Source organism: Corylus avellana, chromosome ca2 (assembly GCF_901000735.1).
Source record: "Corylus avellana chromosome ca2, CavTom2PMs-1.0".
NCBI lineage: Eukaryota > Viridiplantae > Streptophyta > Magnoliopsida > Fagales > Betulaceae > Corylus > Corylus avellana.
Window position 1 is genome coordinate 15,223,755 of NC_081542.1, and position 19,377 is coordinate 15,243,131.

At 34.9% G+C, this 19,377-nt stretch overlaps 3 protein-coding genes across 3 annotated transcripts; 1 reads left to right on the forward strand and 2 right to left on the reverse strand.

The window, feature by feature from the left end:
- Window positions 1–610: 610 nt before the first annotated feature.
- LOC132170258 (phytochrome A-associated F-box protein) lies at window positions 611–2,250 on the reverse strand. The gene has a single exon (XM_059581169.1). It carries the CDS (start codon window positions 2,057–2,059, stop codon window positions 1,049–1,051), a length of 1,011 nt encoding a protein of 336 aa, XP_059437152.1. The 5' UTR covers window positions 2,060–2,250; the 3' UTR covers window positions 611–1,048.
- A 3,411-nt stretch (window positions 2,251–5,661) lies between these two features.
- Window positions 5,662–7,923, forward strand: LOC132169139 (uncharacterized). Its single transcript, XM_059580223.1, has 3 exons — window positions 5,662–6,843; window positions 6,953–7,153; window positions 7,705–7,923. Exons 1-3 carry the CDS (start codon window positions 5,662–5,664, stop codon window positions 7,921–7,923), a joined length of 1,602 nt encoding a protein of 533 aa, XP_059436206.1.
- Window positions 7,924–12,433: 4,510 nt separating this feature from the next.
- LOC132168829 (serine/arginine-rich splicing factor SR34B) lies at window positions 12,434–17,016 on the reverse strand. The gene is made up of 15 exons (XM_059579885.1): window positions 16,919–17,016; window positions 16,424–16,514; window positions 16,033–16,098; window positions 15,872–15,946; window positions 15,670–15,784; window positions 15,538–15,584; window positions 15,336–15,393; window positions 14,859–14,908; window positions 14,679–14,735; window positions 14,467–14,594; window positions 14,273–14,380; window positions 13,437–13,524; window positions 13,171–13,346; window positions 12,849–12,882; window positions 12,434–12,489 (listed from the first exon to the last, which is right to left on the reverse strand). Exons 2-13 carry the CDS (start codon window positions 16,508–16,510, stop codon window positions 13,251–13,253), a joined length of 975 nt encoding a protein of 324 aa, XP_059435868.1. The 5' UTR covers window positions 16,511–16,514; window positions 16,919–17,016; the 3' UTR covers window positions 12,434–12,489; window positions 12,849–12,882; window positions 13,171–13,250.
- Window positions 17,017–19,377: the final 2,361 nt, after the last annotated feature.

Consider the following 19,377-nt stretch of genomic DNA (forward strand, 5'->3'; position numbering starts at 1 on the left):
AGTGCCATCACAGCTGCAACTCACATAAATTATGAAAACCACCCCTGTATGGAGCAGGGAAAGACAGACTGATGCAATAGAGCTTTCTGCTTTGGCAGCAGAATCATGAAAGCACAAGCAGAGTAAATATAGCCATTACCTGCTTCACATAGATATCTCTGCTCACCACATTCTCCACATGAGGAGAGAAGCTCGTTTGAAGCCACCGCATAGTTTACTCTTGAATTCAGATATAATCACTTGAGATTCCCAAATTTGGGTGACAATCATTTGAGCCTGAGGTTGCAAAGTACCTTGCCTTTATGTGGAATGAAATCTCATTTTCCTAAACTAGTCGGGAACCAATTTTTAATGAGTAATGCTACACACACTTTCACTTTCACACTCCCAGATATGGCTAGCTTTTAAAGTCACAATTGAATCAAAATTTAGTAGAGACTTTAAAAATCACGACGAGGTAGCATTACTAATTTGTACTACCTCAGACAATAAATGAACTTCTCATCCTCGGTGTCAACATTTCTATGATCCTCTTCACATATCTTGGCAATTACAAAAGAAAATAAATGCATTGCAGATTTAGCACAGAAAAGGAACAGTGAAATTGGTATAAATGGAAATAAAGAAATGTTATTTCACAAGTTTTATGTATGACATAACGACAAACACACATAATATCTCTACCATTGTGTTAACATAATCTAATTAGTTCATCAAAAATATGAACCATTGCTGATAACTAAAACAGTACTCAAATCCCAAAGTTCAAATTGAATCTTCACTAAATCAATTTGAACCATCTGCATAAAACTTTTCTTAACAAATCTCACAACCACATACAAACTAATTTGCAACTTCAAACCACACATTCTCTTATTAAATCTCCAATCCAATTAGAGAAACGGCTAATACATATGAAAACAACAATAGCAAACATAACAACACAGCTCTAATCATTGGAGACATGAATGAGAAATGAAAGAACCAAGAAACCATAACAAGAAAAAAACAACGAACTTAATTAGAAAAAAAATGCTTGACATGATCATTAGGTGTACAATGGCAAATCGGTCCACGCTCCGGAGACATGTCCGTTCTCACAGACATAAGCTCGAACAACCGGCTCACCGTCGTCGTGGTACCCAAAAACCCGCCTCAAACAGAACGCAGAATGCAAATCCCAAGTCTCTTTGGACGCGCAGAAAGCGCAATTCACATCGACCTTGCTCCTATTCCCATCGTTTATCGTCCTCCACACCCGGGTCCTCTTGAAGTTCTTGAAAATTCCTCTAAAGAGCATGTAGTTCCGCTTCTCCTCGATGTGAACGCACCCAGGCCAATCGCAAATATACAAACAATCGTCGCGGAACTGCCTTGCGAGCAGCTTGCTACCTTGCTCTCGGCTTAAATTCCAAACCCCAGAAGCCAAATGGGACCGCATCTGCCGATTAATCTTCCTCCTCTTCGACACCGGAAGTTCGTGTTCCACCTCAGCAACGCCAATACCGTTGTTCTCAGCAACAACCTCTTCGCCTGCAACCTGGGCACCATCTTGGGAATCTGAATTATTGTAAACAGTATCATAGTATAGGTCGTCGAAGAGCGACCAGGAAGGTTCAGCTACGGAATTAGCATCGTCTATATGGTGGCTTGGGCATGGCTCGGTAGTGGATGGCAGAATCTGAATCGGAATCGGAATCGGAGACGGTATGGTGTTGCGGAAATTCTCGTCGGGGCCGAGTTCGCGTTCGAGGCCGAAATCGGAGTGCTCGAGGAGGACGCCGGCGTGGAGCAGACCCGGACAGCAGACGGCGAGCTTGTGGAGCGCGGCCCAGCCTCCGAGAGGAGAGGAGGAGTTGGCTGTGCCGGAAATGAGATCAGAGACAACGGACGGGATGGTGGTGGAGCACTTATGGCGCCAGCAGACGGTACGGATCAGGGACGAGAACTTGGTGGACACGCAGGCGAGCCTGGCCCAGTTGCGCGGGTCTTCCTCGAGCTTGAAGAAGATGTTGAGCACCACGTCGTCGGAGAGCTTCGAGAACGCCGTGTTCGTCATTGTTTTGATCGATTATTATCGAGTTTTCACTCTGGATTCGGGTAGATTTTGCGAAATGGGTATGGGTTTCTAGTGAATTCGTGAGATGGGTATGGATTGCTTTTCCCTGTCGTTGAGATTTTCGGTGGTTTCTGAGAGAGGTATGAGTTGGGTTTTGGAAAGAGAGAGAGAGAGATGAGAGGGTGGGGTGGTTTGTATGCGAAAATGGTGACGGTGAGAGACCGGCTTGTAATTATTGCTAAAAACAAAATAAGAAATAAATAACAGAAAACCAGTAACTAAAATTTCCGAAAAATGATGATTGTTATTTCAAATTTTCTCTATTTTTTTTAATTAGTTCATTTAAAAGGATAAAATTATTTAAATTTTTTAAAATTAAAATTTTTGGACAAAATTACTCTTCTAAATACACTAACAAAAAAAAATAAAAAGAATTTAAAATGAAGAGGATCATTTTCTAAAATAAGATGTAAACTATAAAATAATTAAATTTAATTGTAAATTTGTAATTAATTTATACATTTACACGGTATTGATCACATTGTTTATTAAATAATTAATTTAGTTTTTAAAAAATCACAACTACAGTCATTTGACCTAATGGGATAAAACTTATGGAGAATGCTTTTAATATTGATATTTTCTATATCTCAAGGCTTATTTTTACATGTAATTGACACTTATTCTTTTGTTTTTACATGTTTAAACAAGAAGAGAGTGGGATTCCAATTAGAAACTTCTATTTTATAAAGTATGATTTCCAACTGATTGAACTACCTCTTAAAGACACGTAATTGACACATTAAATGATGTTGTTGTTAAGCTATTTTATTTTTTACTTTAAAGGCCGATCTCATCAAAAAGAAACCTTAATTATATCCATAATTAGAAAACATGCCCCTTTTCTCTTTTTCCCTCTAACCCAAAAAGAGTAAAAATGAAGAGGAGCTCCGAGCCAGAAACGGGCAAACATTATTAAATAATTAATTATTGGTAGAAATTGTGAGGCCAGAAATGAGGGAACGATTGTGGGGAATTACGTCGGGGCCACCAGAGACAGACACACTTGGCGCCGAAAGGATGCCACGACACACATCCTGGGCCACACCCAAAGATGTCAGATTGCACCATGGGCATATCTTGTCACGAAGTGGACAACGACACGTCGACACCCATTATTTATTTGTCTGGGAGATGATGCCAATACTTTTGTGCAAGAATTGAGATATGGTGTATATATATATATATATATATATTTGTAGATAGATATTGACTATTATTTGGTTGGATAAAATTGTGATTTAAAATGAAGAAGTGGAGCATAGCTTGGTAAAGAAATAAGACAAGATCCAACAAGAAGCCACATTATCTTTATTTTTCAACTTTTACCCTGCAGACCTCCGATGGCAGTTTCGCTAATAAAAATTTAGACTTTGGCTGGTCCATGGCCAAACGGGACATACTTCATTACAAAAAGGAAGTTTTATTTTGGAAATTTGGTGCCCACACTTAGGGGTGTCAAAAATTATCGGAAAATCGGAAAACCGGGGTCTCGGTTTAAAAAATTCAAAAATTAGGTACCCCGGTTCCAGTACCAGTTTTTGGTACCCGGTTTTTACCTGGAATACCGAAACCGAGTTTCCATTTTATTTAATAATATATATATATATACTTAGGTTTAGGTTTAAGGTATTTTAAAAAATTAAATTTTTATTTCTAAGACCCAAATAGGCAACAACATTGATTTTTTAGGATTTTTGGACTTTTTTAAGTTCATTTTTTAATTATTTGGAACAATCACAACAAAGCCCTTTTAATTTAGACAAAGTGACTAATAAATTTTTAAAAAATGGGCCAACTTATGAAAGGAAAAAAGAAAAAGGGGGGGGGGGGGGCTTATTTTAGGTATTTAACCTAAAATAAGCCCAAAAACTAATTTTTTTTTAAATCGGAACCGGCCAGTAACCGGGACCCCGAGAACCGAGATACCCTAGTTCCGGTTCCCGATTTTAGCCAAAAACAGGGAAATCGAACCGGGTTGACACCCCTACCTACACCTATCAAATTCCATGTCAAGATAGTTGCGACCATTCCAAATGGCTTTAAAAGTTTAAAGATGGTTAATTAAGCGGTTTATTATATATATAAAATGTAAGACTCCAGTTTCACATCTGTCAAAAATATATAAATGTAACTTTCAATTTATTTTGTTGATGGCGAGGCATAATAAATCATTGCATGCTCTTCAAATTGATCTCTATCACCAGAACGGTAATAAAAAAAAATTCTAAGGAGGGCATGATCTATCCTGGTTCTTAAAAGTACATATTTTTTCTTTTCACTTATCAAAGTCAAAATACACGCTTTATATTTCAAAGCTCAATGATGGAGCAAAGCGTAGACTGATGCTTGATAACTGCTATTGTGATGTCATTTCCTTACAAATCTCATGTTCATCTTTTTTCAAAAATTCACCATTAGATTTGGCTGATGTCAAGAAGGTTGAAATTGTAAATACGCCTACATAATTAGGCAAAAGCGTCAATCGGGATGATATATTATTATTATTTAATTATTAAGCAATTTACTATAAAATTAAAATGCAGGCAGATATAAATTTTTTTCAATCCAATTTAATAAACAATTGTGTCACCTATCATGAAAGGCACATGATTTTTTATTGAGAAATATCAGGAGTTAATAAGTTTTTGATATTTAGCGTATATTTTTTTACAAGTTTAATAGATCAATTATTAGATTTGTGGGATGTGTCATTGACTTATGTAAAATTCACATAAATTTACAAATTTAATAATTAATTTGTAAATAAATAAAAAAATTCAAATATGACTCTTAGCATTTCTCATTTTTTATTATAACTTACTGTTCCGTCAATTCCATCTCTTCTAAAAAGTGTAAAATTCCTTCTCAATCAAACAAACACCAGAAAAATTATGCCACTTTCTACGTGTGGGATAAATATCTACCGCATCAAAGAATTTTTACTCGGTTTCGATATTCTTAATGACATGACTAAGAAAACCCATGAGAAATTTCATTCACAAACAACAAATCGATAAAAAAAAATCAGAGAGCTTTTTAGGGACCAATAGTTTTTGGAAAGCCTTCTCACTTTAACGTACACAACTTTCCTATTATTAACAGCAACAACCCAGCAATCTCGAGAAATGTAAGGATTATAAAGTTTTTTATATTTGATACATATTTATTTATAAATTTAATAAATTAACTATTAGATTTGTTATGTGTGGTGATAGAAGACATGGGAATTTATTAGCTGAGTCAAAGGAAATTTCTGGGTGCAGGACTCCTATTTGGCGTATGACTAGGAATCCTAATTCACTTCACCAGCGCCCTTGAGAGGGATTCCTAAGAGACCCAATTCTATTAGGAATCCTTCACCAATCCATCCTCTATAAAAACAGCTTCACAATCTGCGTTGCCGTCGCCCCTACAAGCTCTGCCTCAACGCTCGATAATTGAAAGCAACACGTGCAACTGTCCAACGTGGTATACGCTGAAGGTAATTGGCCTTCCTAGTTCGCAGATCTGCTAGTTTTTGTTAAAAACTTCTCAACATTATGGAGCACAAAATCGACCGGTTATCCGAATTGCCGGACCCTATTCTAGAGCATATTCTATCCTTCATTCCCATGAAACAAATAATTCAATTTAGTATATTGTCCAAGACATGGGAAAAAGTGTGGAGTTTATTCCCCATTCCAGAATTTAAGCAACACCTCTTTACGCTCAAGGTTCATACGCGCAAGGTTCTACCCAACGAGAAAGAAGAAGTGGAAATCCAAAGAAAGAAACAAGAGTTCAAAAATTTCGTGGAGAGGTGTTTACTATGCCGCTATAGGCGAAGGCTAACTATAGACAATTTTAGACTTCACATGATGTTGTTGGATGAATCAGATTGTGCTCTTGTGAACCGTTGGATTGGCTATGCAATTGAATGCAACGTAAAGGAGTTGAATCTTTACGTATGGATCAATCAAAAGAGGTATGAGTTGCCTAAGAAGAAGTATGAGTTGCCTGAGAGTGTTCTCGCAGCAAAATCAATAACTAAACTGCAATTGTCCAGGTGTAAGTTGAAGTCATTTTACAGCGATATTAACTTATCCTCTTTGAACAAGTTGGTTTTGGAAATAACTGTGGAGAACCAAGTTGTCCAGTCTCTAATCGATGGTTGTCGTGATATGGAAGAGATGACATTTACATCTTGTGATGGGTTGAAAAGTATACGGGTGTCGGGTCATTCTAAACTTAAGGCCATTGAGCTACTACAAAATTCTGAACTTGAGAGTGTTGACATTGAAGCATCAAATCTTGAATCTTTAGTTTTCAGGCTTACGAGACCATGCCAAATCAACCTAGGCAAGTGTGAAAATCTAAAGAAGTTATCATTGACTTCATGCAACATAACTGACAAATGGTTGTATGATGTTCTTTCTAAACATCCACTCATTGACTGCTTAGACCTACGACTTTGCGATATGTTGAAAATGATTAAAATTTCTAGCCGTCGCATGAAGAGTTTGACCTTTGTTGTTTGTTGCAACCTAGTTGAAGTTGACATTGTTGCTCCTAACTTACATAGATTCGAGTATATTGGTGATGCAATATCCTTTTCTTTAAATTCTTCAAGTCTATCAGAAGTTAGTCTCACCTTATTCGACGCTTTGGATGCTGGAATGATTGAATCCCTTGCAAAGTTAAGTCAGCCGAAATTATTGACTTGGAGTGGTTTTGATGCCGAGGTATTCTAGTTTATTCTTTTTATTTGTTTCCTCTTCTATGTTACTTTATACATCAATTATTAGCATATATTATAAAAATCTTACGTGTGTTTTTGTGTACTTTGTGAAGAGTGTGATTACTGCAAAAGAATTGAGAGAAATCCTACCATCCCCATTGTATAATGTTAAGCAATTGAAGCTAGAAGCATGTTCTATACCTACAAGACAAATCCACGAACTTGTGGATGTCCTGTTGTGGATTTGTCCTCTCATGGATATTCTCTTTATAGAATGGCAGTACCAGGGGACAATTGACAATATATCTTTCAAGGTATTGCTCTTAGAATTTAAAAAGTTGCTCTTAATACTTTTATTTTTTATTTTTTAGGATGCACTAGTTAATAGTTATTTAGTCCTTCAAACAAAAATACTAAAGTAAAAAGTCATTTAGTTGAGTCTTATATCGTTTAAGGGTTGACTATATCATTAAGAAATAATCATTTTTTTAGGGAAACTTGAATTATTATTTTTATTTGTAATGTTGTAACCATAAACCATGTCGTATTTTTCTCCTATTTTGATACAAATCGTTGTTGTGAGTAATTCTAGTACTATGGTAATAATTATTTTATAAAAGCTGTTATTTGGAATTTTTGGTTCATTGTGGCACTGATATTAGATGCTAGAAGTTATAATGGTGTATTACAATACTATTGCATTAACGAAATTTTCATTAACTAAAAATTATTGCCATTGCTATCATGTTTTCACATTTCTAAATTCAGTTTCAACACCTTTTTTTTTTCTTTTGGGCCCAAAGTGGATTAATGCTTTCTTTCTAGCATTTCTGATAATGTTCCTAACTGTGTGCTCATACTTCAGTTCACATACGAAAATCCTATCTACAAATTGAAAAGTCCCAGTTGTTGCAATCTTCTTCCAGTTCTCTGTTGGCGACATTGCTTAAAGACTATCAATATTGAAAATCTTAGTGGATCCATAGAAGAAGAGACTCTAAAGAAGTATTTTTTCGAGAATGCGGAAATGTTGGAGAGCTTTCATTATTTAAAAGGATCTACATTGCCAGATCAAGAATTGTAGTGAATGTTCATATGAAAATATTATAAAAATGTATCTTTGAGAGAATGTATAGTTCTTTGAATCTGTCCCACATATTATTGTGACTTTTGAATCATCATATAGAATCGTTTAACTTGATTTTGCTCAATTTTGCTAATGTTTGTATTTACTGCTAATAAATATTGTAGAAGATAGAATGTTTTATAAGATTTATCGAGGTATTCAATTGTCATGTCATCCGCTATGCATTGGAATGGTCTTGTAAATACAATGTCTTAATTCATAAATATAAATTAAATTGGCGGTTGTCAATCGCTAGAGGTATTCATTGAAGAATTTCATAAGGAAATGGAAAATAAAGAAAATAGCAGGAAAAAAAAAATGGAGAAGTTGCGAGTGTTAGACACCTAATTCCACATGTTGAGAAGAGTTCACTAAGACAAAATTATGCTCTTATATATTTATAATAAAATTTGGGTAGGTAAAGATATGTATGGTAAATTGGTCAATTCATTATAACCAACTTCATACTGATGGGAATAAATTTTGACAATTTTGATTAAATCGGTTAAGTCGATTAGTCATGGGCTTTTTATATTGGGCCAAGCCTATTTTTATGGGCTAAAAATGGTTTATTTTTAGGCCCAAATGATTGTTTTTAGGCTAAACATGTGTTTATTGAACATGTTTTTGGCTAAACAAGTAATGTAAAAAACTATTGAAGGCCAAAACTGGTTAAGTCGGTTTCGGTTAACTGACAAAATAAAAATTCTACCGCCTACCGAACCAACGTCAAAACAGTTTTTTAATTCCGATTACCAACTATCAAATGTCAATAGGCGGCAGTTGGTTATTCTACCCACTCTTAGGTAGTTGAGGAATAAAACTGTAGTTTATAGTATCACTCATTTTTTATATAATGAACATTTTTATGTGTCGCTTGTATCAATTAAGTAATTAGCTTAAAGGAAAATATATCTTCTTTTTTTTTTTTTTTTTACATGTCCGCACAAGAGGAGGGGGGAGGGGGGGGAGGATTCGAACTAGTGACCTCCGCTTCATTATGTGTGGTCCCAGCCGATTGAGCTACCTCTTGTGGACAAAGAAAAAGATATCTAGATACACATTGAATGTTTTTATTAGTATAACATGGACAAAATGACGTTGGACATGTGTTCCTAAAGAGATTGATGGCAGAATTTATTTTTCACAAAATGAAAACTCGGGATTTTTCTTGATTTGTCTCAAGGATAAAACCCGAGCCCTTATGGGACAATTTCCCCTTTTGTAATTAAGAGAATATATTGTGTACAAAGATTTTAAATTTAATAATAAATGGCATAAGATCAATGTGAAGTTTTTATACACGTTAAATTTATGAAGAACATATGAATAACGTATATATGATCGATCCAACCATGATCTCATATGAATAACATATGAGAAAACTTGGAAATTTCATCCTACCTTCAAATTTTATTTCATATATATATATCCATTTGATACATGAAATTTCCATACTTTTTTTCTTGTCATAGTAAGCTCCCACATTTTTCTTAAATGGTACAAACAACAAAAGTAGTAATTATGATAAGCTGAACCATCTAATAGCTTGTAATTGAAAGTGATCAATTTAATTTATATTTATGATTTAAGGCATTTCATTTACTAAAAATTAAGAACATCGTATTGCTAATTTCTAACAATGAAAAGTAAGCATGACAAATTTATTATTTAAGACAAGTTGGTGAATGCCTCGATAGATCTTAATTACAAGACATTTACAATATTTATTCAAAGTAAAAATAAACATGACTAAAATGGAACTCACGAATGAAAAGAAAAATGGCCATGAAGATGTGAGCTGTGGTTTGGTGTGAAAGCACTGGAGAGGCTCTTCAGGGGGAGAGAAAGGTGGAGGTGTTCAAATGGAGGGCTTCATTCGCTGTTGAGAATGAGAGAATCAGGGGCGTCCATCACAATTCGCAGACTCCGGAAAAAATAATAAGAAAAATTTGTTTGTTTTGTTCCAAGCATTCATGGAATACATTAGAAATATTGAATACAAAAGTTTCATTTGCCTAAGGGAGTGAGGAAGAAGGGGGCTGGTTTTATAATAGAAACTATGGTGTTTGGATGACCATAAACAAGTTGTGGATGTAGGGGAGGAAGAGAGTTAGTTTAACATGAATAATAAACTTATTTATAGACAAATTTGAATGGCTATTTGTTGAACCATGTATGCTATTAACATGAAATGTGCATGAGTTACTCATGGGTGTACGTGTTAAATGAACAATGCATGAGTGCATGAACTACTCATGTATTGCACGGATCAAGGATTCAAGGCACATGGGCTTTCCGGCCATCTTGAATTTGGTTTGTGAAAGAGATTTGTTTAAGCTAAATTTTGACCATAGCGGATAGCGTTTAATTATGCTCATATGGAGTTTTTGTAGTTTAAAATACAAGAAAAATTCAATAGATCAGCGATTAGATTTGTGGGATTCACAATTAATTTATATGGGATCTATATAAGTTTACAAATTTAATAGTTGATTTGTAAGATGAGATGGGTTAAATATGAAGAAAATATTGACCATTTAGTATTTTTCTAAAATAAAAGACTCCTACAAATTTTTTTTTTCAAAAATTAATTTTAAAATAATGTGTCACCGTCCCATGAAATTTATTATTTTGAGAAATGTGTTATCGGTGGCTAAAAACAAACTTTTTGAGAAATATAGCATTTCTAAATGTGTTTTATCTTTGGGAATTGCATCCATGTGAATCCATTTATTTATTTAGATTAACTTTGGCTGTTATTATGGAGATGAATAAAGTTTAGATTAACTTTGGCTGGTATCTTCTGTCAGAATTCATTTTCTCGACTTAATTCTTTGAGCCCGTTTACCTTGTGTCCAGAGTTTTGTTAATTATATTTTTATGGACAATTAAGTTTACTTGCACAAAATCTATAATCAATTGCTAGCTCTAAATCAGCAATTAGAACCATGTCATTTTTTATTTTATTTTTTTGGAAGAGTTCTTCGCATAGAATTTGTTTCTCTTTGTATATTTGGTCCCTTTTGCTCATCATTAGTCAAAAAAGTTTTCTCTTGGGACTTGATTTCATATTCATCACCATCTTTGCCTCATAACACCAACTATAGACCAATTAAAGAAAAAAACCAATCATAGACTAGTGAATAGTGATAACGGCTCTCAGAATTCTGAATGGGCCATATCTCAACTAAAAAACAAGGACATACACCATGCTAAAATTACAAGTACCTGAAGATTAGATAAGCTTTTTTTCTTGAGTGCCCTTAGATTAGATTTCACAGCATTTAACGACATATAAATCAGCCTTAGCCACCCCCAAAAAATTTGGGGAGGGGTGGAGGAGGCAGTGGGTAGGCACTAGTTTTGGATTTCAACCCTCTTTCGAGCATTTCTAGAACTGATAGCACCAGTCAATGCAGACCAATGAGCCCTTCCATCAGTCCTCCAAACTTTAATGTTGATCAAAAAATAAAAAACTGTTCAATATATCATATAGGTTTTAATAAAAATACTAAAAACAAAAAAAGTCTTAAACAAAGTCTAGGGGGAAAAAAAAGTTAGATCAACTCCAAACCTTCAACAAAAAGAGACGACAAGAACTCCACAGATATTTATTTTTTAAAATATTATTCTATACTTTATTTCCTGAGCATTATCTTTCCTTCAACTGTCCAAAAGAACAGACCAACAAAATGTCAAATGGTCCAATGAAATGTTTCGGACAAAAATGTCACTACGAAGCAAATAAATTCCACGCAATTAAAAATATAGACAATTTAAAGAAAATAACCACCAAAACACCGAATAATGTTAAAAGTCTCTCTTGTGTCCCTCCAAGAATGATGTGACTTTTAAAATCACAATTGTTATAATTGATCACTATTAAATTTTGATCAAATAGCGATTTTAAAAACCACCTCATTTTAGAGAAGCACGAGAGAAACTTCTATAATTACTCTCACAATACCATAATGGTTCTACAAAGAAACAGAACACAAGTATCAACATCAACCACCCTAAAAATAAGGAAATATGGAATTTAGCAAATCACGTGCAATACAAATACGGTAAATGTTCCAAGTTTCAATCCAACAATGATTTGCAAAGATTCAGAAAACACGTTGACTATTTTAAATCCAACTACAAACTCCAGTCTGCAAGTCTGTTCATGATAGGTCTACACTACTGCTTAGCAGTGATAATTTTTACTGGCAAAAGTTGAAAAACCTCACCCTCATAAAAGCTTCAGGAATTAACTTATCAGCTGCAATCAGATCTCACCTACCAAAACAAGTTTGCAATCAGGATTCAGATAGAAGCTACGAAAGATATGAGAGTCACAAGGAACAATGAGAGCAGCATGTTGAAATAAGAAATAATATGGTTCCTGACCATGAGCCTAGAAAAAGGAAATTAGTGCCAAGAAGAAGACCTGGACAAACTCTTGCTCCTGCTCCTGCTCCTGCTTGGGCTCCTGCTAGCACTGCGCCTCTTTGGGCTTTTACTCTTCCTTTTCGGACGCTGAAGAGAACTTGAATTAAGTGTTTTTTTTTTTTTTAAGTAATGGCAGGTCTACCTAAATCCAATATCAAGAATCTATATGACTAGACTCTTGACTCACAAAGGAGAACAGGTCCGTTAAAGTGCAGCAGGCAACCCAGATGTGAACCAGATTTTATGATACTTCCAGAACAGATTATACAAGGTTTATTAAGAAACTAGATGAGACTTTAGTATGTCAACTATCCCAGGATTTTGTCTTTACACATCTCTCAGGAGGGTCTGGCCCACCCATTGAATGCGGCATGTTACAGTTAGTGTGGCCATTTTAGATTTAGGGTCACAAGAGCATTAGTTAAAAAGACAAATATAGAACGTACCGAAGGCAATGGAGATCTGGATCTTGATCGAGATCTGCAAAAAGTTTCAGAAATAACTCATTTTAAAATCCACACGTTCCTTTTACCAAATTTGATCCAAGAGCCGTGATGCCTCTTCCACGTCAGAGTTACCATATCCAAAAAGGATACAAGGAAAAACCATAAATATTAAGCAGTTCAACAGAGAAAAATTATCAAGCAATTTATATAATTCAAGCTTATGAACATGACCTAAATTCATAAAGAGAAAATCTTAATGAAAGCATCACAAGGTATTTTTGAGACACTAGTGGACGGGTAAGAGAATTTTTCCCTACTGTACCACAAAAATCCAGAAAGGCCAGATAGTGCTCCCTACTAGCTTGGCAAATGTTGGAGCAGAAAATGATAATGAAATCGTCTCTACTGCTCATTGATGGTGATATCCAAATCCCAATGGCACTTAGTTCCCAGATATCCAGCTTTACTATTGCAACCATGATCTCCTTTGTTCCCAATCTAGCACCCATGGACATTTGCAATGCTAAAAGAATTAGAACAGAGGCACCATCAAGGTTTCCAAAGCTGCCCATCTAAAAAACAGCATACCTCCACAACCAAAAGAGTTGCAGGCAACTGAACCATATCCCACCAAGATCCTAATATCCAATCCCCACTTCGCTGCATGTATCCATATCTAAAAAACAGAAAAAAGGCAATTTTCACACAAACAAAGGAAAGAGGAAAAAAAGAACTTTGACAATCCGGTATGTTTTCTCCATCACCCCAACCTTTGACGGCACAAATAGAGAAGATATTGATGGTAAAATAATAACAAATATGTATGACAACCCAAGAAAATATTTTAATCATTAATCAAGTTTTCCAGCATAATGCCATGTTAATCTGAAGTGCGCAAGTATTTCTTCCCCCTAATCATCTTTATATTAAACCTTAAAATTTTACAGAGTTACAATACCTCAACAGGACTTTATAGATGGCATGTGCATTAGCACATAACTAAATTAAAATCACATAACATACTTCAGTAATGATAATGAAGGGTCAAGAATTGTACAGTTACAAATATTAACTGATTTAAATCTAAAGCTGAATCAGGTGCAACAGAGAAAAAGGTTCTCCCATAAAAGATACCTTCAGAGTCAATAACCTGCAACTCAATGACTTAATTATGTAACCCCTAAGTTCTTTCCCTACTTCGGAAAAATTCTAAAAGACAGCCTGTGCAAACTAACACAGAAGCTCTCATCCCTGAAGGGTACCCAAAAAACCTCGGATAGATCAAAAAAGCAGCCAACAAGATGACAGTGTTTCATGTATATCCTCCATCTTTCAAGGAAAAATGAGACCTTATATATAGCATCAAGGATGATTTCACTATCAGGAATCAAAAACACAATTAATGGAGAGAGAAAAATACATACCCTGACATAGAACGAGACTTTGAAGCAGAGCGAGAGCGAGATCTCTCAGCAGACCTTGACCGCAATTTAGCAGGTGAGCGGCGCGAAGATTTGGCCTTGGGAGACTTGCTGCATTATTGCAATTATAAATTTTACAAACAATAAAGACTCCAAAACATACTAAGATATCTACAACTTTATATAACTACTCAAACCTCTTGCTCCTGCCCCGACTGACACTTCGGCTACGACTACGGCTGCGGCTATAGCTTCTGCCTTTCGAATAGGATCGACCGCGACTAGGGCTTCTAGAGGCATCCCTCTTTGAATCATATTCCCTAACCTATAAACAAATGCAATAATAAACAAAGACAACATCCACAGAGAGGAAAAGTGCAATACTCAAAGCATCTAAGTTATTACATACACGGACATAGGACCGAGAAAATGCATTCCGAAACTCAGAGTCATCAAGCTTTTTTACCTGCAGAGAATAATTGTATAAAAATTCAGACACATCTAGATACTACTTAAAGCTGCCTGAACTCAAAGTTCAGGGAAGGTCATTCACATCGTTCATCAGCAATAAAGGAGATATTTAACTTACTGCATACTTCATGTCTTCGTAGTTTGTGTAATCCACGATCCCCGTCGTGCCTACAAAAGAATCAAACAAAGATTTAAAACAAAAAGATAAATCTCATGCATTTCTTCTCAGCTCTTGGCCGAAACCAGTCCTGAAAGGACAAGCCCAAAACAACATAACAATCACAACGAAATAAATGCCAAACATTTTTATAAATAAAAATTATAAAAGGACATACAACACAATCTCAAATGTCCATCACTCTCTGGCATAAATCTAGTTATAAATAACAAGTCAAAAGCAGGGAATTTGGCACAGCTCCCATTGGAACTAAAAATTCTAACTTCATGTTAACTTTCTTTCAGATCCTTTCCCCATATAGAAAAAAACATGAGATAATGAAGGTCAATAGAAAACAAAAGCCATCTCAAATTCTGACATCTCCGCCATGTTTTACAAAACTTCAAGCCAAGGCCATTAAAGTTAATTGTATCTTACCACTACCATCACGGAAAACTTGTGAAAAACAAACATCCCCAGCTTGTCGCATGTGATCCTGATACAAGACAACCAGATTTATGTAAAACAATAATTTTCAAAAATTCTTATTCCACAATATCCTTTCACCCCTCACACACATGCACACACAGGAAGAGTTATAATCAGGAGCAGTTAGCAATTGATCAACACTAATGCTCACCTTAAGGTCTTGCCATGAAGCAGAAGGAGGCAATCCAGTGACAAGCACTGCATGGTGAAACAATAACAAATTCATAAGACATAATATTTCCAATACATATCAAAGTAGGTGTGCGTTCAATAAAATACACACCACGGAATTCAGAGCGCCTGGATACTCCACCACGTCCACTCCGACCACCACTGCTATGAGTACTATAACGATCTCTTGATGATGAATGTCCACGGCCACCATGTGCAAGTTCCACCTACAGAAGATGAGAGAACATATGAGATAAGCTTACTGTCATTGAGTCAATGCAAGCAACATATATGCAAGTAAAAGAATGACTAACCCGTAGCCGATGCCCATCAAAATCATAACCATCACGACCCCGAATGGCATCTTCAGCATCTTGAGCATCTTCAAACTGTAACAAACAAATCTCAAAAACCACAATAAATGAAAAGAAGATGGGGGGGGAAGGAAAAGCAAATTTTTTTGCTCTAAACTCACCTCAACAAATGCATAACCCGGAGGCCTTGGTGGGACCTTCAGATCAATGTGGGCTATGCGTCCATACTGCAGATAACAAAGATCAACCATTCTTATTAATCAAAGCATCACATACAACTTATTCAAAACCATCTGCAACTCGCATCCATTACCCAAAATAAAAAAGGAGAATAATAAAGAAAAGAAACTACATAAAACAGGACCCAATTGAAGCATTAATTAAGACCTCAACTGAAAATACGCTATATAATCCTTGCTTTTCCTATAAACCTTAGGGTTTTAAATTCATGTTCGTTAAACATGAAACAAATACGCACACATTACAGTTACATATCTACACGACCGAATAATCCGAAAATCGCAAGGGCGTGCAAATTCGAACACTGGTTACCTTGTAAAACAAATCCTCCACTTCTCGCTCACGAATATCCGCGGGAAGATTGCCGACATAGAGAGTTCGGCTCGCACGGCTACTCATTTTCCTAAGACAAATAATTCCATCGAAAACCATGAGCCCTAAAAATTACGCCTAAACCAAGCAAAAAGCAATAGCAATAAATAACCAAACAGCTCTGTTTGGTAGCTTAGAAAAATGCAGGAGAAGAAAACAGCACAAAAAACCACAAATCTCAGATTCCTCATCATTTCGGACCCAGAAGGTACAAAAGACCTACTAAAGTAAACCTAATATAACGGTAAACAGCTCAGAAAACTCGCCGGGCAAAAACTAAACCAAAGCATCGGTAAACATAAAGTTCGAGATTCAAGATTCAAAATTTGGCTTTTCTTTTTCTATTTTTCTGACCATTCTCGGCCACCAGATAGCAGAATGTGACCGAAAAACGGGGTTGCTAGGGTTCCAAGATGGCGGATGAGAGAGCTTTACCTTGGAAGTGCAGAGGCGACGTGCGATCCGATTAGGGTTTTGACTCTTTGAGAATGGATGGAAGGTACGAGGTGGTATGGAAATAAACTATGGTTAGGTAAAGATAACGTGTTACCCGAATGTCCGCTTATATGTTGTGCGGGTTTTTTTTTTTAAAAAAAAAAAAAAAGTAAAAAATAAAATAAGGTTTAGGCTTTCATTAAAAATAATCAAAGATGAAACAACTTAAAATTATCCATGAGTGCTTTATCTTTATCATGGATAAGAGAGCCCCTGTTATTATGTCCATCCTTATAACATTCATTTTGTAGCCTTTAATTATTATGTGATATATCATCAATTTAAGAAAAAATAAAAAATAAAAATAAAAGTGAGAACAATAACACTAAATTAGAAAAAAAAAAAAAAAAAAAACCGTGGGTCTTGCCAGACCCATGGGTCTAGCCGATGGTGAACGCCTCAAACCCTGTCGGCTGTGACTCACCTCAAAACTCATTTCTAATATCTCAAAACCTGTTTCTAATACTCTAAAATCCATTTCTAATGCCTTAAACCTTGTTTCTAATGCCTCAAAACCTGTTTCTAATTAAGAGTGTCAATGCGGGCGGTCGCTAACCGGTATAACTGTTAACCGCCTAACGGCTAATAGTTAGAGGTTATTGGATTTATTAACTGTAACCGCTAACCGCCTTTTTATATAATATATTTTTATAATTATAATTATAATAATATTTATACATATAACATAATCATCATTCAATCACAATTTTTTTTTAGATAATTAAATCATAATTTGAGTATTAATATATTATTACTATAACTTATATGATTATATCACATGATCAATTGATTATTAAATCATTTGATTATATAATAACAAATTATACATATATAATATGACATAATTCATAAGCATACCAATTCATACTAATACAACAATTAAGTATTTAGAGACTTAGTTTCAATGTATGTTATAAACTTATAAGTCTATATATGTTATAAATTATAATTATACATATACGCATATGAATAATGTAAATGTATAAGATCAATACTTAGTCATATGATTCAATGATAATTTAAATACTTTATTCAAGTTAATCATATTATTAATGTACAATGATAATGTAATTCGTATAATATCAAATCAAGTAATTGGCATTAGATTCAATAATGTGTTACTTATAACCACAATTGAAGTATTAATGTATTTTCGAACAATGTTTTCACCATTTTTTGGAAAAAGAAATTTAACCATTTAAAAAAAAAAAAAAAGGTTAACCATTTTTTGAACAATTTTGAATTTTTTAAACCATTTGTAACAATTTTTTTAAAACTGAATCATTGATAGTTTTACCCTTAAACCTTTTTTTTAAAAAATAATTAATTAATTAAAGGCAACATTACGTCGTTTTGCACTTCTATATATTCATCTCTTCTTCCCAACCTTAAACCTCAATGAAAATCACTCAACAGCCTCTCTCACCGTCTCAACTCTCAAGCTCACGGTCACACCTCTCACTCAGTCTCTCGTCGATTTGGTGGATCTCGGCCGTAAACCCACTGGTAATCTCCACCATCTCTCATTAGTCTAAGTTTTGTGCTTCACTTTCTTAGTTTTGTACCAAATGAAAAGCTTTTAGGCATTAGCACTTGATGGGTTCTGTTCAGTTTGATACTTGTTTGGTTTCATACTTAACAATTGCTTTACTTTCAGCAATTGTGCTTTTCTTTTTACCACTTGATGGGTTCTGTTTGGTTCCTGAGAAAAAAAAAAATGCAGGGAAATTTGTTGAATTTCTTGATGCTTTAATGCTCATCGGGAACAAATTTAGTTGAGGTTTGCTTTTTCGTTTTTATTTTTGGGGTTATTTACTCGTTGATCAATGTTTGATTGATGGGGCTTTTGTTTAATAGTATTTTAATTACAATACAATTATATTAAGCACGTTTTGATATGTGTACATGTTTGTGCCTTAATATTATTATGTTTAAGTTTATAATTTTTCTTCTTTTTATGTCCACAGGATTTGCTAGATAATCAAATGAGAGAATTGATGAAGTTTTAATGTTTTATTTGTATCATTTATTTATTTTATTTTATTTGAGAAAAACATAGCATTTCATTCAATAATACCACAAACATAACGCTCTTACATCAAAGAGCAAAACTCTGAAACAACCATAGCATAAAACTACAAGATTACCAGGTTTAGTACAAGATTCGAGACCAATCCGCTAACCCATGACTAAAATCAGATTTAATACTAGATCTATGACAGACAGACTCAACCAAATGTATGGATAACAATTATTCCTCGACCCTAAGAGCGGAAAGACTCTCATGTCAAAACTCTTCATCCTCGACCCGAAGGCCAGGATAATGATCACATCCACAACCCAAAGGTCTTGACCAAAACTAATTAACCCGAAGGCGACATAGATCGAGTGAGAGAGGA

What these genes read in the sequence shown, in the direction of transcription:
- LOC132170258 (XM_059581169.1), bottom strand. Translation starts at nt 2,059, where the DNA reads ATGACGAACACGGCGTTCTCGAAGCTCTCCGACGACGTGGTGCTCAAC.
- LOC132169139 (XM_059580223.1), top strand. Translation starts at nt 5,662, where the DNA reads ATGGAGCACAAAATCGACCGGTTATCCGAATTGCCGGACCCTATTCTA. An exon ending in GGAGTGGTTTTGATGCCGAG is followed by an intron (nt 6,844 to 6,952) that starts GTATTCTAGTTT and finishes TACTTTGTGAAG; the next exon opens with AGTGTGATTACTGCAAAAGA. An exon ending in TTGACAATATATCTTTCAAG is followed by an intron (nt 7,154 to 7,704) that starts GTATTGCTCTTA and finishes CTCATACTTCAG; the next exon opens with TTCACATACGAAAATCCTAT.
- LOC132168829 (XM_059579885.1), bottom strand. Translation starts at nt 16,510, where the DNA reads ATGAGTAGCCGTGCGAGCCGAACTCTCTATGTCGGCAATCTTCCCGCG. An exon ending in TGGAGGATTTGTTTTACAAG is followed by an intron (nt 16,099 to 16,423) that starts GTAACCAGTGTT and finishes TGTTATCTGCAG; the next exon opens with TATGGACGCATAGCCCACAT. An exon ending in TTGATGGGCATCGGCTACGG is followed by an intron (nt 15,785 to 15,871) that starts GTTAGTCATTCT and finishes CATCTTCTGTAG; the next exon opens with GTGGAACTTGCACATGGTGG.